We start from the raw sequence: 14,877 nt of genomic DNA, 5'->3' as shown, positions 1-14,877 counted from the left end.
ATTGTTGGTTTATGATCATCTCTCCTAAATGGTCCACGTTATGTTCCCCCATATAATCCATTTGCCAATCCTCTCTTCTGAATTAGAGTGCACACCTCTTCCAGTGAGGGCTTATTCGCTAATTGATTTCCTCGTGTAGGCGCCATGAGTGCATCCGCTTGCGTTCCACTGCTGGCTTCTATGCTCTCCATTACCCACTTCCTGTTCTTGTGTGCTGTCTGAGCTATGCTGGTTACATGATCACAAGCTCCGATATCTCCAGCACTCAATCGAAATAAATATATAAACTTTAATCAGACCTTGCGATTATTCCAGATATCAATTCAACAAATGCATACAAAATTATGTTATATATACCTGTGCACTTATATATTTACAAGATTATATTGTATGTATGGAGATGATCTCACAATAACATTAACCTATGTCTAACTGTTTTTTTTTTACATGAACTCAACATAGCAACATATTAAATAACTTATCATATAACGACTTAAAGGACCACTCTAGTGCCAGGAAAAAATACTTGTTTTCCTGGCACTATAGTGCCCTGAGGGTGCCCCCACCCGCCCGGCTCTGTAAAGGGGAAAAGGGGTAAAACTTACCTTTTTCCAGCGCTGGGCAGGGAGCTCTCTGCCTCCGATCCTCCTCCGTTCCGCCCCGTCGGCAGAATGCACATGCGCGGCAAGAGCTGCGCGCGCATTCAGCCGATCGCATAGGAAAGCATTTACAAAGCTTTCCTATGGACGCTTGCGTGCTCTCACTGTGATTTTCACAGTGAGAATCACGCAAGCGCCTCTAGCGGCTGTCAATGAGACAGCCGCTAGAGGCTTTGGGGGAAGGCTTAACCCATTTATAAACATAGCAGTTTCTCTGAAACTGCTATGATTATAAAAAAATGGGTTAACCCTAGCTGGACCTGGCACCCAGACCACTTCATTAAGCTGAAGTGGTCTGGGTGCCTAGAGTGGTCCTTTAAAGGTCCTTTAAAGGTATTCCTGAACCCATAGTGTTAAAACCACCAACTAGCCCCCCTGATCCCCTCACGCCTCCCTAAATATAGTAAAATCTTACTTGTATTCAAGCCTGAAGCTGTAGGCAGAGATACTGAATGTTTGGATGCATTTTAGGCAGCAATGACTCAGGAAGGATCTCTAACAGCCATCTGAGGAGTAACCAGTGAAGTTATCACTAGGCTGTAACGTAAACACTGCATTTTCTCTGAAAAGACAGGGCTTACAGTAAAAAGCCTGTAGATAATGATTCTACTCAACAGAACAAATTCAATAAGCTGTAGTTGTTCTGGTGACTATAGTGTCCTTTTAATTACTGTATTTATTAACTGTTTGATAAATATTGGTCTAATAATCCAAATCATTCTCATTGTTAAATAAATTCTATTAATAGTGTCATTAATCAATTACAGGGAGTGCAGAATTATTAGGCAAATGAGTATTTTGACCACATCATCCTCTTTATGCATGTTGTCTTACTCCAAGCTGTATAGGCTCGAAAGCCTACTACCAATTAAGCATATTAGGTGATGTGCATCTCTGTAATGAGAAGGGGTGTGGTCTAATGACATCAACACCCTATATCAGGTGTGCATAATTATTAGGCAACTTCCTTTCCTTTGGCAAAATGGGTCAAAAGAAGGACTTGACAGGCTCAGAAAAGTCAAAAATAGTGAGATATCTTGCAGAGGGATGCAGCACTCTTAATATTGCAAAGCTTCTGAAGCGTGATCATCGAACAATCAAGCGTTTCATTCAAAATAGTCAACAGGGTCGCAAGAAGCGTGTGGAAAAACCAAGGCGCAAAATAACTGCCAATGAACTGAGAAAAGTCAAGCGTGCAGCTGCCAAGATGCCACTTGCCACCAGTTTGGCCATATTTCAGAGCTGCAACATCACTGGAGTGCCCAAGAGCACAAGGTGTGCAATACTCAGAGACATGGCCAAGGTAAGAAAGGCTGAAAGACGACCACCACTGAACAAGACACACAAGCTGAAACGTCAAGACTGGGCCAAGAAATATCTCAAGACTGATTTTTCTAAGGTTTTATGGACTGATGAAATGAGAGTGAGTCTTGATGGGCCAGATGGATGGGCCCGTGGCTGGATTGGTAAAGGGCAGAGAGCTCCAGTCCGACTCAGACGCCAGCAAGGTGGAGGTGGAGTACTGGTTTGGGCTGGTATCATCAAAGATGAGCTTGTGGGGCCTTTTCGGGTTGAGGATGGAGTCAAGCTCAACTCCCAGTCCTACTGCCAGTTTCTGGAAGACACCTTCTTCAAGCAGTGGTACAGGAAGAAGTCTGCATCCTTCAAGAAAAACATGATTTTCATGCAGGACAATGCTCCATCACACGCGCCCAAGTACTCCACAGCGTGGCTGGCAAGAAAGGGTATAAAAGAAGAAAATCTAATGACATGGCCTCCTTGTTCACCTGATCTGAACCCCATTGAGAACCTGTGGTCCATCATCAAATGTGAGATTTACAAGGAGGGAAAACAGTACACCTCTCTGAACAGTGTCTGGGAGGCTGTGGTTGCTGCTGCACGCAATGTTGATGGTGAACAGATCAAAACACTGACAGAATCCATGGATGGCAGGCTTTTGAGTGTCCTTGCAAAGAAAGGTGGCTATATTGGTCACTGATTTGTTTTTGTTATGTTTTTGAATGTCAGAAATGTATATTTGTGAATGTTGAGATGTTATATTGGTTTCACTGGTAAAAATAAATAATTGAAATGGGTATATATTTGTTTTTTGTTAAGTTGCCTAATAATTATGCACAGTAATAGTCACCTGCACACACAGATATCCCCCTAAAATAGCTATAACTAAAAACAAACTAAAAACTACTTCCAAAAATATTCAGCTTTGATATTAATGAGTTTTTTGGGTTCATTGAGAACATGGTTGTTGTTCAATAATAAAATTAATCCTCAAAAATACAACTTGCCTAATAATTCTGCACTCCCTGTATATTAATTGTATCCTGTGTTGGTGTTACCAATAAGTCATTAAATGATAAGCCATTTTACTATTTGATTTCATATAGAAATATGATCAACATGGGTTCATGTTATTGTGGGGTTGTCTCCACACATAAAATATGGTTTTGTAAATATATAAGTATCCTTGAGATTTTACCATGGTTCAGCGAAAAGAAAGTCGACGGACGCTCGAACCCCCTATTTACAGCAGGGGAGACATCTTTTTATCAAATTCATCTCCTCTAGTGATTACAGCCATTATACCGCTGTTCTGTATGTATAGCAATATTTTACTATGTGTTGCTAATTGAGATACACATCTGTATCCTGGTTCTTTTACATATTTACATGATGATACACATCAAGTTCTTTCTGTAATCGTAGTAAGCTATAATCTGGTAACATACTTTGCAATTGGTTTGAGCTATGAGCAATCTTTTCATCGTTTATTTTCTACTACAAAATGCAATGCTTTACATGTACCAGAATGTACCTAAATCATACACTGTATGTATTATCTATTTCTTTCTTTTTTTTGTCATAAGCTGAATTTTCAGTCATGTGTTGTATTCTATTATATCAATAAAATGATTTTGATAACATAATAAAATAATATAATGAAGGGAAGCAGAAAAAAAATATTATTCACATAAGCTACAGCTGTAAGAAGAGGCTGAAGAGGCTGCTCAAATTGGCGAATACCAGGATAATGTCATAGATGATGGCCATTGAAAGAATAGTAACACACTACTGCTCTTTGTCTATGGCAGATATATATATATATATATATATACACACACATACATATACATACACACACACACACTGTAATATGGTTTACCCCAAAATTTGAAAAGTTCTTTGAGTCCCAACAACATACACTTCATGGATTTATTCACTATAATCAATCCAAAACAGAATTTCAAAATCCTGGTTAATATAGGCCAACAGTAATTACAGCCAAGCAGAATATTTCTAAATATGATACTGTTTCCTCTTGAAGGCTTTGTGCAGGAGGAGACTTTGATTCTTCCATATACAGTTGCAAGAAAAAGTATGTAAACCCTTTCGAATTATATGGATTCTGCACAAATTGGTCATAAAATGTGATCTGATCATCATCTAAGTCACAACAATAGACAATCACAGTCTGCTTAAACTAATAACACACAAAGAATGAAATGTTGTCATGTCTTTATTGAACACACCATGTAAACATTTACAGTGCAGGTGGAAAAAGTATGTGAACCCCTAGACTAATGACATCTCCAAGAGCTAATTGGAGTGAGATGTCAGCAAACTGGAGTCCAATCAATGAGATGAGATTGGAGGTGTTGGTTACAGCTGCCCTGCCCTACAAAAAAAAAAAACCACACACACACCAGTTCTGGGTTTGCTTTTCACAAGAAGCATTGCCTGATGTGAATGATGCCTCGCACAAAAGAGCTCTCAGAAGAGCTACGATTAAGAATTGTTGACTTGCATAAAGCTGGAAAGGGTTATAAAAGTATCTCCAAAAGCCTTGCTGTTCATCAGTCCACGGTAAGACAAATTGTCTATAAATGGAGAAAGTTCAGCACTGCTGCTACTCTCCCTATGAGTGGCCGTCCTGTAAAGATGACTGCAAGAGCACAGCGCAGACTGCTCAATGAGGTGAAGAAGAATCCTAGAGTGTCAGCTAAAGACTTACAAAAGTCACTGGCAAATGCTAACATCCCTGTTAGCGAATCTCCAATACGTAAAACACTAAACAAGAATGGATTTCATGGGAGGATACCACAGAGGAAGCCACTGCTGTCCAAACAAAACATTGCTGCACGTTTACAGTTTGCACAAGAGCCCCTGGATGTTCCACAGCAGTACTGGAAAAATATTCTGTGGACAGATGAAACCAAAGTTGAGTTGTTTGGAAGAAACACACAACACTATGTGTGGCGAAAAAGAGGCACAGCACACCAACATCAAAACCTCATCCCAACTGTGAAGTATGGTGGTGGGGGCATCAAGGTTTGGGGCTGCTTTGCTGCGTCAGAGCATTGACGGATTGCTATCATCGAAGGAAAAATGAATTCCCAAGTTTATCAAGACATTTTGCAGGAGAACTTAAGGCCATCTGTCTACCAGCTGAAGCTCAACAGAAGATGGGTGTTGCAACAGGACAATGACCCAAAGCATAGAATTAAATCAACAACTGAATGGCTTAAACAGAAGAAAATACGCCTTCTGAAGTGGCCCAGTCAGAGTCCTGACCTCAACCCGATTGAGATGCTGTGGCATGACCTCAAGAAAGCGATTCACACCAGACATCCCAAGAATATTGCTGAACTGAAACAGTTCTGTAAAGAGGAATGGTCAAGAATTACTCCTGACCGTTGTGCACGTCTGATCTGCAACTACAGGAAGCGTTTGGTTGAAGTTATTGCTGCCAAAGGAGGTTCAACCAGTTATTAAATCCAAGGGTTCACATACTTTTTCCACCTGCACTGTGAATGTTTACATTGTGTATTCAATAAAAACATGGCAACATTTCATTCTTTGTGTGTTATTAGTTTAAGCAGACTGTGATTGTCTATTGTTGTGACTTAGATGATGATCAGATCACACTTTATGACCAATTTGTGCAGAAATCCATGTCATTCCAAAGGGTTCACATACTTTTTCTCTCAACTGTATATTAAATTAAAAAAATAAAGCTTTGGTGTTCATAAACGATTTCCAGAAGTTACCAAATGTTACAGAGAGTACTTGAAATGGTTGTTTACCACCCTTTTAATTTTTTTTTATGAAAGAACCCAGCATGTCAGACATTTGGAAGGATATTCGGTCTACTTTATACAGTGATTAAAACATATAAAAGGTCGAGTTTTACTTTTGCAGTAAAGTTACACAACAGTCACTGTACAGGTCTCCACTGATATTCATGCCACCAAATATTAAACAGAGGGGCACCTCGTCCAGTTTACTGCATTCCAAGTCTTTATCACAATGATCATTTGTGTCTTCATTGTCCTTTGGTTTAATATGAGGTTTTTCTGTGCTAGAAAGTTCAGTTCGTATTTTCCATGGCAGTAGACACATAGAATGATCTAAACGTGCTTGTGGACATGATGATTCAAATTTCATCTTGGTCCAAAATAATGATTCTGTAGGAGGCAAAAAAAAAATAACCTGTCAAACATTCCAGAAAACAAACACTGACAAAGTTAAGGCTGTTGAGTATGGTTAAGGTATGCTACATAACAAGTCCTGTGTAGAAATCTCCCCCCCATCATATTTGCTATGATGTAGCAGAAATGACAAGATTCTAAATGTCATCTATAAAATACTTTGAAGGAGAACATTCCTTCTACAAACTCTATCAGAGAGGTCACATACATTGATAAAAATCAGGCTACCAGCTAAATGCCTTATAAAAAGTTGCTTAGAATGTAAGAATTTAAAATGAAATATATCATTTAATTCACTAGCTAGGGAAAATATGGATTTAAGTGATTCCTTTTCCATTACCTCCCAGTGAGTACCCTGGGAGAGGGCCTGTCCTGTGACATTTCCCTTGATGCTGATGACTTGGTCCATCTTTTAAACTTTAAGTTTCACCCAGAACAGAGGGCGGAGCTTAGCCACGGAACCAAGCGGTCGCACACGCGAGGAGCTCCGGCCAAAACGACTTCAAAATAGCGAGAAAATAAAACTAAATGAGCCCACTTACTTCTGAAACCCAGCGGGCAGACCGGGAGAGCACAGCAGACACCCGACTGATGCCCTTTACATTCCAGCAGACGGGTCGGAAAGTCCGCCGCAAAGCCAAGGCCTACACAGATTATAGGGCCCTCGAAACGGCGCTATACAACGCGGCACTCTCCATACCCGCACAGCCAGCAAGGAGCAAACATACCGACCCGGACACCATGGGAAGAAAATCCCAGCGGACGGCGGCAGGTGCGTATAAAAATACCCACGACATTAGCGCCATGCTCCAGCGCCCGACGTGCCCAAAAATGGCGGCCACGCCTGACCCAGAAACTAACTCCACATGCTCGGACTATGCCGAGGGAGATACACTGGACCAGCAACCTCCCCATGACACACATGCAGACCCAGACGCGCTAACACCAGCCACCAAACTGGACATTAAAAAACTATTACTGGAACTAAAACGAATGGCAGCGGCAGACATGGCCATGATAAAAACGGAGATCCAAGCGGTCACAGACCGCGTAAAAGCCTCAGAGGAAGATATAATTGACATACAACAAGAAATAAAAGGCCTTAAAGACACGGTATCACAAATTACGTCCTCTCACTCAACTCTGCTCAACAAACTAGAGGCAAATGAGGAGAGGAGCCGCAAATGCAATGTAAAAATCAGGGGAATCCCCGACGAGGTCAGCCCGTCAGAGTTGCCGCATTATTTCAGGCGACCATATTGCCTCACGCACAGGCCAAAAAACTGGCCATCGCGGAGATGTTTCGCGTCTGCAAATCACCACAGGCACCCCCTCAAGCAACCAGGGATGTAATCGTCAGATGCCACACACAGGCGGACAGAAACGCCATCTTTGCAGCGCTAAAGGGCAAGACACCACTGGACTTTGAATCTGCAGGTCTGGACTTTTACCAAGACGATCCACACTCCAATGGAGACGAACCCTATGCCCAGTGACCCGACGCCTCCAAGAAGCCAAGATAACTTACCGTTGGACAACACCCAAAACCTTGTCTGTGGACCACAACGGCACTACCCTGCATCTCACTTCCACCCAGGAAGCAGAATCTTTCCTCAATTCGCTGAAGCTCCCAAAGAGACCAGAACCAGCTGACGAGCCCACCAGCTCACATACATGGGACCCCAACAGAACCGTACCCTTTGTGCCGAGGAGAAGAGAAACCCGGATAGCGGACGCTTGACATGCTTGATTGTTGCTCAGCCTGCTGACCAATTACCAGAGTTCACAATGTTTTTCTTTTACCAGTTTTACGTTTACTTATATGTCAAGGGTTAAACACCACTTAGGGTAACTAGAGGGGCACACACCCACGTAACACCTCCCAAAGTTGCAGGGCCAACTCGCAGGTGACGACCCACATACCAATAATGTAATTAGCGGTTTCCGCAATACCCACGAAAACAACCGTTAAGTTAGGGCCTCCTCAAATACCACTAGTATAACCCCACCAACCCCCCCCCCCCCCCCCGAGGCCCTCCAGGTAAGGGGTCAACGACCACACACACATTGGACAACTACCCATGAGATCACCTAGCCTGGCCTCACCAGTCATTGTATGTATATAACTTCTCTCACGCTCCCCATTCCCACACGTCCCTATCCATATATATAAATTGTCTTTCTTCACTCATGACTGCTGGGCCACACACTCTCAGCTTCAAACAAAGCCCTTACATATGCATATACATGTTGCCTATGTATCACCTTCTGGTATAGGTCTCGATGTTCTGCAGTGCCAACCTGCATTTATTAGACTAACTTTACATATGACCTTCCTGTGTTATCTCTGCCTCATTCACGGAACGTTAGCTTAACTGTCAGATTACAATGGTGTCCGGGTACATCATACAGCCGTAGAGTGTATTAAATGTTAGTTAGCTATAACTTCACTACACCGTCCATTGAGCTTTACACATGCAGAATTTAGGACCTATGCCTATACTTAATGATGCCCACCATGTTTTATTTTTCTTGTTTTACACATTACTTATTGTTACCATATTACCTTGCAATCACTCTAAATGTAAAGGCACTAATGGCTGTTTTATGATTAGCTAGGCAAAGTTGAATAGCCTGTAATTGTTATTTATAATGCTGGCACCAATATATGTTCTTGCATGTCATGATTAAGGAGACCTACTGCTACTATATAAAAGACACTGCAGCGATGATACTAAATATTAATGATAAACTACTGTCACTAAACGACAACTTAATCCAGTAAGACAGGGGTAGTTCCACAGCTTGTCCTTAGCGTTTATTGTTAACTTAAAAATTTTGTGCGTGTGCAATGTTAAATCTGTCACCCTCCAAGACACACTAGAATAGTCTCACGCTTCATGCTTCATTTCAGCAGATATTAACCACTCAATAACGCCTGACTAATTGTTACATTGGAGGAGGAATGGTTAACTCCTATTAAGCACGATTAAATCTAATCAAGCAGTCAGAAACCTGTAACTTTAGCAAACAGCTAATCGCCTATTGTGTTAGTGTGTTCCTACTATTTGAGTTAAATTTACACAACAGGGAAATATTGAGCCTGCACATTTATTTTCTACAAAGCTTACGCACTTAATCCCATACAACTAGTTAATGTTAAGCGACTTAAACTGCATATTGATTAAACCTGATTACAAAGGCAAAGTTAAACCATAATATATAAAAGAGGTACAAGTACTAAGGAAATGTTAGATACCATTGTTATTGAACCCTATACTGTATTCAAAATGCACATTTCCCTCTCTTTATTCTGTATCCCATCTAATATGCCTCAATAAAATACAGATTGACAAAAAAAAAAAAAAAAAAGTTTCACCCAGAACAGAATGCATAAACACAATTGAACACTAGGCCCAGTTATATGGACAGGCTAACATATCTAATCATACCATTAGGAGGGGTAAGATTATTTTTGTAATATTTATTGGTTAAATACTACTTAGAAAATTGATTCCATGAAATGCCATCTAGAAAACATTTGCTTATTTCTGCTAATGTTTTTTAAAGAAAAAGTAAAGGTTTCTGTAAAAAAATAATATGAATGCAATCACCTGCTAAGACTTTAAATACACCATATACTAACTTACCTGTGTCAAACTGGTACATGGTATTCACTGGTCCCAACTCAGTCATTCCACCAAAGATATAAATGTAGGTTTTCAAGGCTACAGAAGAATGGGCCGCACAAGCAGGAGGAACATCTCCCTTCAACTTCAGATGCTCCCATTTCATTGTACCTGCCAAAACACAAATGCTTTTTATTTGGACTCCCAAAACTACGATGTCTATTATTTCCTTGGTTACTTTTAGTTAACGGATTATCGGTTGATGCTGGAGGCAGCCATCATTAACCTTGGTGAAGTGAGTGAGAATACAATTTCCATAAAGAAAGCTAACCTAGCTTCCATATAGCAAGAAACAAAAAGAATAGAGAGGAGAGTCGGCTCCCCATTCAGGGAGTCAATCTCCTCGCTAGTACTACCTCCTATGTAAAGATCAATATCCGATAATCACAAAAAGAAATATTAAACTTTATTGCATACTAATAATAATAGACCAGTGATAAGAGAAATCACACCATGTGATACAAAACTAGGTTAAAAAGACTGCAATGTACAAATCTAGATGTAACCACAGTATAAGCTAACCTAGCTTCCATTTGGTTTAAAATAACTGCCTGTTTGGGAGGACACCTGGATGGCCCAATTACTAAATAAATGCATACACTAAAAAAAAAAAAAATTCTGAGAATCTTAATTACTACTTATCTGCAGATACCTCTCATCCGCATCATATATTTGGGAAGGACCACTGTGGGGAGCATGGGTTGCCAAGAGGAGAGCTATGTACAGCACTAAAACCAGCACTTTCAATGAATTGTTCTACTGCATTAAAATCATAGTGTGTGTCCCCAGTCTGCCCCAGAGTGTCAGGAAGACAACTAGTGTCTGGCTATTCACAACCCCTCTGCACTTTTCTCTCTCAGAAACATCCTCTATCCCACCACCTCCCCATCTCTAACAAGGGCCTCTATTGCATATTGTTGGATACACTTTTCAAATGAATTAATATTTGAATAAACTTTTAAAATAGTTGAATGTTATAAAACACATTTTAATATTGTGATCTTTTTTTTCTGTGATATTTTTAGGTATTTTAATATTTAGTAAAACTAATTTTAAATGTTTATACAAAAACATTAAATCATTTGAAAAGCTTATCCAAGAATATTACATTCAAGGCCAAGATCAGTAGTTTCAAAGTGTTAAACTATCATATTGCTCAGTATTGCTTCATACATGAGGAAGAGAGGATAACTCTTGAAAGCTTGTCGTTTAAATACTGTTGCTACAATAAAAAGTTATCATTGTATATAGTAAGGCAGTAAAGCAATAGCTAATGCATTGGAGAGGCAGAGCTTTACCTGTGTCAATGCAGAACATGTCATCAAAAAACGCACTACCTGCCATGCCACCATGTATGAACAGCTTTGTGCCTACTGCTACCGTAACATGACCATGGCGAGGAGCAGGTGGGTTCCCAAATGTAGTTGGCTGAGTCCATGTCATGGAGGCTGTCCAAATATGATAAAAATTAGAAATGATGAGGACAAAGTGGTTACTGTAATGTTATAGTTATATTTACAATGATACTACAGCACTAAATAAGGATATGGATTAGAAGACAAGACAAATATTACATTTAAATATAAGTGCAAAAGGACGAATCTAACAGTGAAATATATATTACTCACATGCATAATGCACCAAAATGGAAAAGGAAATACCCATAAATAAAACATATAATATGCAGATTTTACATGTAGCTCTTCAGTTTTTGTGGAATAATAATGCTCATGTTGTTCATCCAGCTATTCATTTTCCTAAACTTTTCTTGGTGTGTATAATGAGATTTTTTGTTTCACTGTTAAAGGGACATGCTAGGTTCCATAACCACTAAAGTGCCCTGGTTCTGTCCCATGGTGGTGATTACAATGTTTTGACACTTATCTAGGTCTCCCTTTCTGCATTAGTGACAATTTTTGATTCTTTGAATGAAATTCAGTGGGTGAGAATATTAGGTGAATTTTCTCAGTCAACGAGTTTCCTTTAAACATGGATGAAATTGAAAAATCTGTTCCAGAAAGGAACTCCCCTTTAGATGTAGAAGAAAAGGAGGCCATTCTGGAGCTGCCCAGAGAACCCAGGTAAGTTTAAAACTTTAAAAACGGCTTGACTACTTACTGTGGGACAGCACTAGGGGACTCATAGCACCATAAGTGCTACAGTGGACTCTAGAGGTTATTGTGCAGGTCTGACCCTCTGATTAATAGTTATATGAGAAAACTGTTATGTACCCCATTTCTAAGGGCTAGTCAGTTATTCTATATATACACAATTCTAGACACCTTCACCTTATGGGTGGAAATGCCTCTCTTCTAATAGTATGACATTGTATGGGCTTCACAGCTTCATAGTTGGCTCCATAACGACTATGAATACATAAGTGGAGAAGCATAACAATGAATATCCTGCGAGTCAGTTTATGTGTCAGATAAGTAGTTATATAGAAACCTACCAATAAAATTACCTATTGCAGCAAACAGAAAATATGCAGCACATATTGCATTTCCTGTCATTGCTTTAAGCCTTAGAATACCATCCAGTCAATAAGAGACACAGTTTAACTGTCTGGCTCTTTTTTTAAGACTTTTTTTTCTGAGTTTTTATCATGTATGCTATAAATATCATCAATCCAATGTAATAACTTTAGTTACCAATTACATTACCTGCATCATATTCATGCAGCCGAGTGTCCTGTACAGGCTCTGCACCTTTTTCTCCCCCACTAAAAACATACAGTTTGTCTCCAATGGCAGAGGATGATGTGTGAAAAGTTCTAGGAGAGGGGGCTTCTCCCTTTACTTTTGCACTTTTCCATGCAGAGCTTCCTAATAGCACAAAAAAAAACCCAATTATTTGTGTATCAAAATATATACAGGGAAGAAAGGTGTTTCTCTAGATACTAGCAATGTGCATGTAAGTTAACCATTTTTATTGACCAATGACGTGATTAACAAGTTACAGTATAAAGGGATTTGCTTAACAACTGGTCCATAAAGAAGGAGTCGCATATGATTCTGTAATGCAATAACTGATGTCGATAATGTATTCCTGGGGCACATGTGGTCAATGTAAACATTACTTTGTAAAATACAGGAGAGCGCACCTTTTAAAAAGTAAATATAAGCAAGATACAAATAGTAAATAATAAAAATTGTTGTAGTGTAAAAAGCTAGAAAGACTGCTTTTTATACAATACGTAGGACAAACTAAAAGAATGTTAAAGACGAGAATCAATGAGCATATATACAATATAAAAAGGAAATTCGATAAACATTCTGTGTCTAGACACTTCATGGAACACCATGGGAGTGACCCAGGCGGTCTTACTTTCTGTGGAATACAAAAGGTTAATGTTCCATGGAGAGGGGGAGAACTGGCCAAGAGATTGATATATCAAGAAATGCTGTGGATTTTCAATCTAAAATCTCTGGCCCCTCTAGGCTTAAATGTGGACCTAGAACTTGTAAATATTTTGTAACCAACTTCTATATAAGGCACATAGACTTGGAATCTTTTAACTTAAGGCGAGTCATATTTGAATAATTGTCCATAAGGGGGATCCACCGTATTCTGAGAAATTATTTCTGGTTTCCATTTTCTCATTTTCAAGACCCCTTCATTTTTTGGATAGAATTAGTAGCGATTTATCACTATACGGAATGTTGTGTTCCCTTCATTTGCATATAGGGAATATTATTATAATAGATATATTTTTTCCTGATCATTATTGTTTTTTAGGGTACAGATATACTGTTTCATTAGATGTACACCTCCAGAATAGTAATATAGACATTAGATGTCACTATTTCATTTTATTAGATTCAATACACCTTTATTAACAGTATTTCCGGAATTGATACTTTATTAGGTTGTTGTTTTCTTCCCTTTATTTTATTCGTGTATGCGCCCCTTTTTTTCCATTAATGGATATGTAAGAAGGAAGCCCAATAATTACTATAAGTGTATAAATGTCTAAAAGACTTATATCATCTACCTCATGTTTTACAATATACTTTATTGTTTTTGACATTAGTACAATCCTTTGCACTATAATGTTTCCTCCACAATGATTTTAGATGTGGTTTAATATTTTTAATTAATATGAAGTACGTGTATGTTATATACATTTTCAAATTGTTAAGCAATGACAGGATCCTGTTTATCCTCCACCTTGAATATGTTTTAGACTATTAGTTGATCAGCAGTTGATTATTAGCTGATCAAAAGAAAATGTATTTAAAGATGCTGTTCTTATCCGATACACTATCTTGAAAAAGCCCGGTGTAGAGGGCGAAACGCGTTGATGTGATATCGGGTGCAGAGGTCTGATGCTCATAGCCGGCTCACAATCGTCCACACACTGATGCTCCCATGCTGCAGGAGAGAACCCACCGTATCAGCGCTGAGATCGGGCGGGAATTTTGAAACTACTGAGAGCAGCGGACGGTAAACGGCTACACAGCCTCTGATTTTACAAATGTGTATTTCGTGATATATTGGAAACAAATATCACAACTTGCTCAAGTAAGGGTTCCTATTTGGGGGGAAGGGTATCTTGTGATTTAATAAAACGGTTTTACACTATGAAAGTTTTCTTTTGTATCTTTTAAAGGTAAAAGCTACAGTGTATCTCCCATCTCAACACAGGATTAACCCCTTCAAGACTCCCTTATAAGACTATATGGACTCTTAAGCAAGTTTTTATATATATTTTTTGTGCATAAATCTAAACTACTGTGGGATTTAAGTGTTTCTATCTATTTACTACTAAACTCACAGAGTTTTGTTTGATGATTTTTTTAAACATTACTTTACTTCTTAAACTCTAAAGTACATATTTTACTCAGACTTTACGTGAATTTCATTTTCACATCTAAACATTTTTCTCCTAACAGTTTATTCTTATTTACATTACTTTTCCTCCAACATATACCCGTTTCCATTTTAACTTGTGTTGTCAGTTGTTTTACACATTGAGTATAACAAATTTCAGTCGACTGTTTCCAGTCCCTTGCCACCAAA

At 39.0% G+C, this 14,877-nt stretch overlaps 1 protein-coding gene across 5 annotated transcripts in view; it reads right to left on the bottom strand.

The window, feature by feature from the left end:
• Positions 1 to 5,815: 5,815 nt before the first annotated feature.
• Positions 5,816 to 14,877, bottom strand: part of RABEPK (Rab9 effector protein with kelch motifs) — a 29,228-nt gene continuing 20,166 nt past the window's right edge. For all 5 annotated transcript variants that reach the window (XM_063431052.1, XM_063431053.1, XM_063431054.1 and 2 more), the window contains 4 exons: positions 12,519 to 12,680; positions 11,154 to 11,303; positions 9,817 to 9,966; positions 5,816 to 6,142 (listed from right to left, as the gene is read on the bottom strand). In XM_063431052.1, the coding sequence (XP_063287122.1) occupies positions 5,865 to 6,142; positions 9,817 to 9,966; positions 11,154 to 11,303; positions 12,519 to 12,680 (740 nt within the window). In that variant the 3' untranslated portion in view covers positions 5,816 to 5,864. The remainder of the gene's footprint in view (positions 6,143 to 9,816; positions 9,967 to 11,153; positions 11,304 to 12,518; positions 12,681 to 14,877) is intronic.

The sequence above is a fragment of the Pelobates fuscus genome, chromosome 9 (genome assembly GCF_036172605.1).
Source record: "Pelobates fuscus isolate aPelFus1 chromosome 9, aPelFus1.pri, whole genome shotgun sequence".
In the NCBI taxonomy this organism is placed as follows: domain Eukaryota; kingdom Metazoa; phylum Chordata; class Amphibia; order Anura; family Pelobatidae; genus Pelobates; species Pelobates fuscus.
The sequence above is the reverse complement of the archived record's forward strand: the minus strand, read 5'-3'. Positions and strand labels throughout refer to the sequence as shown.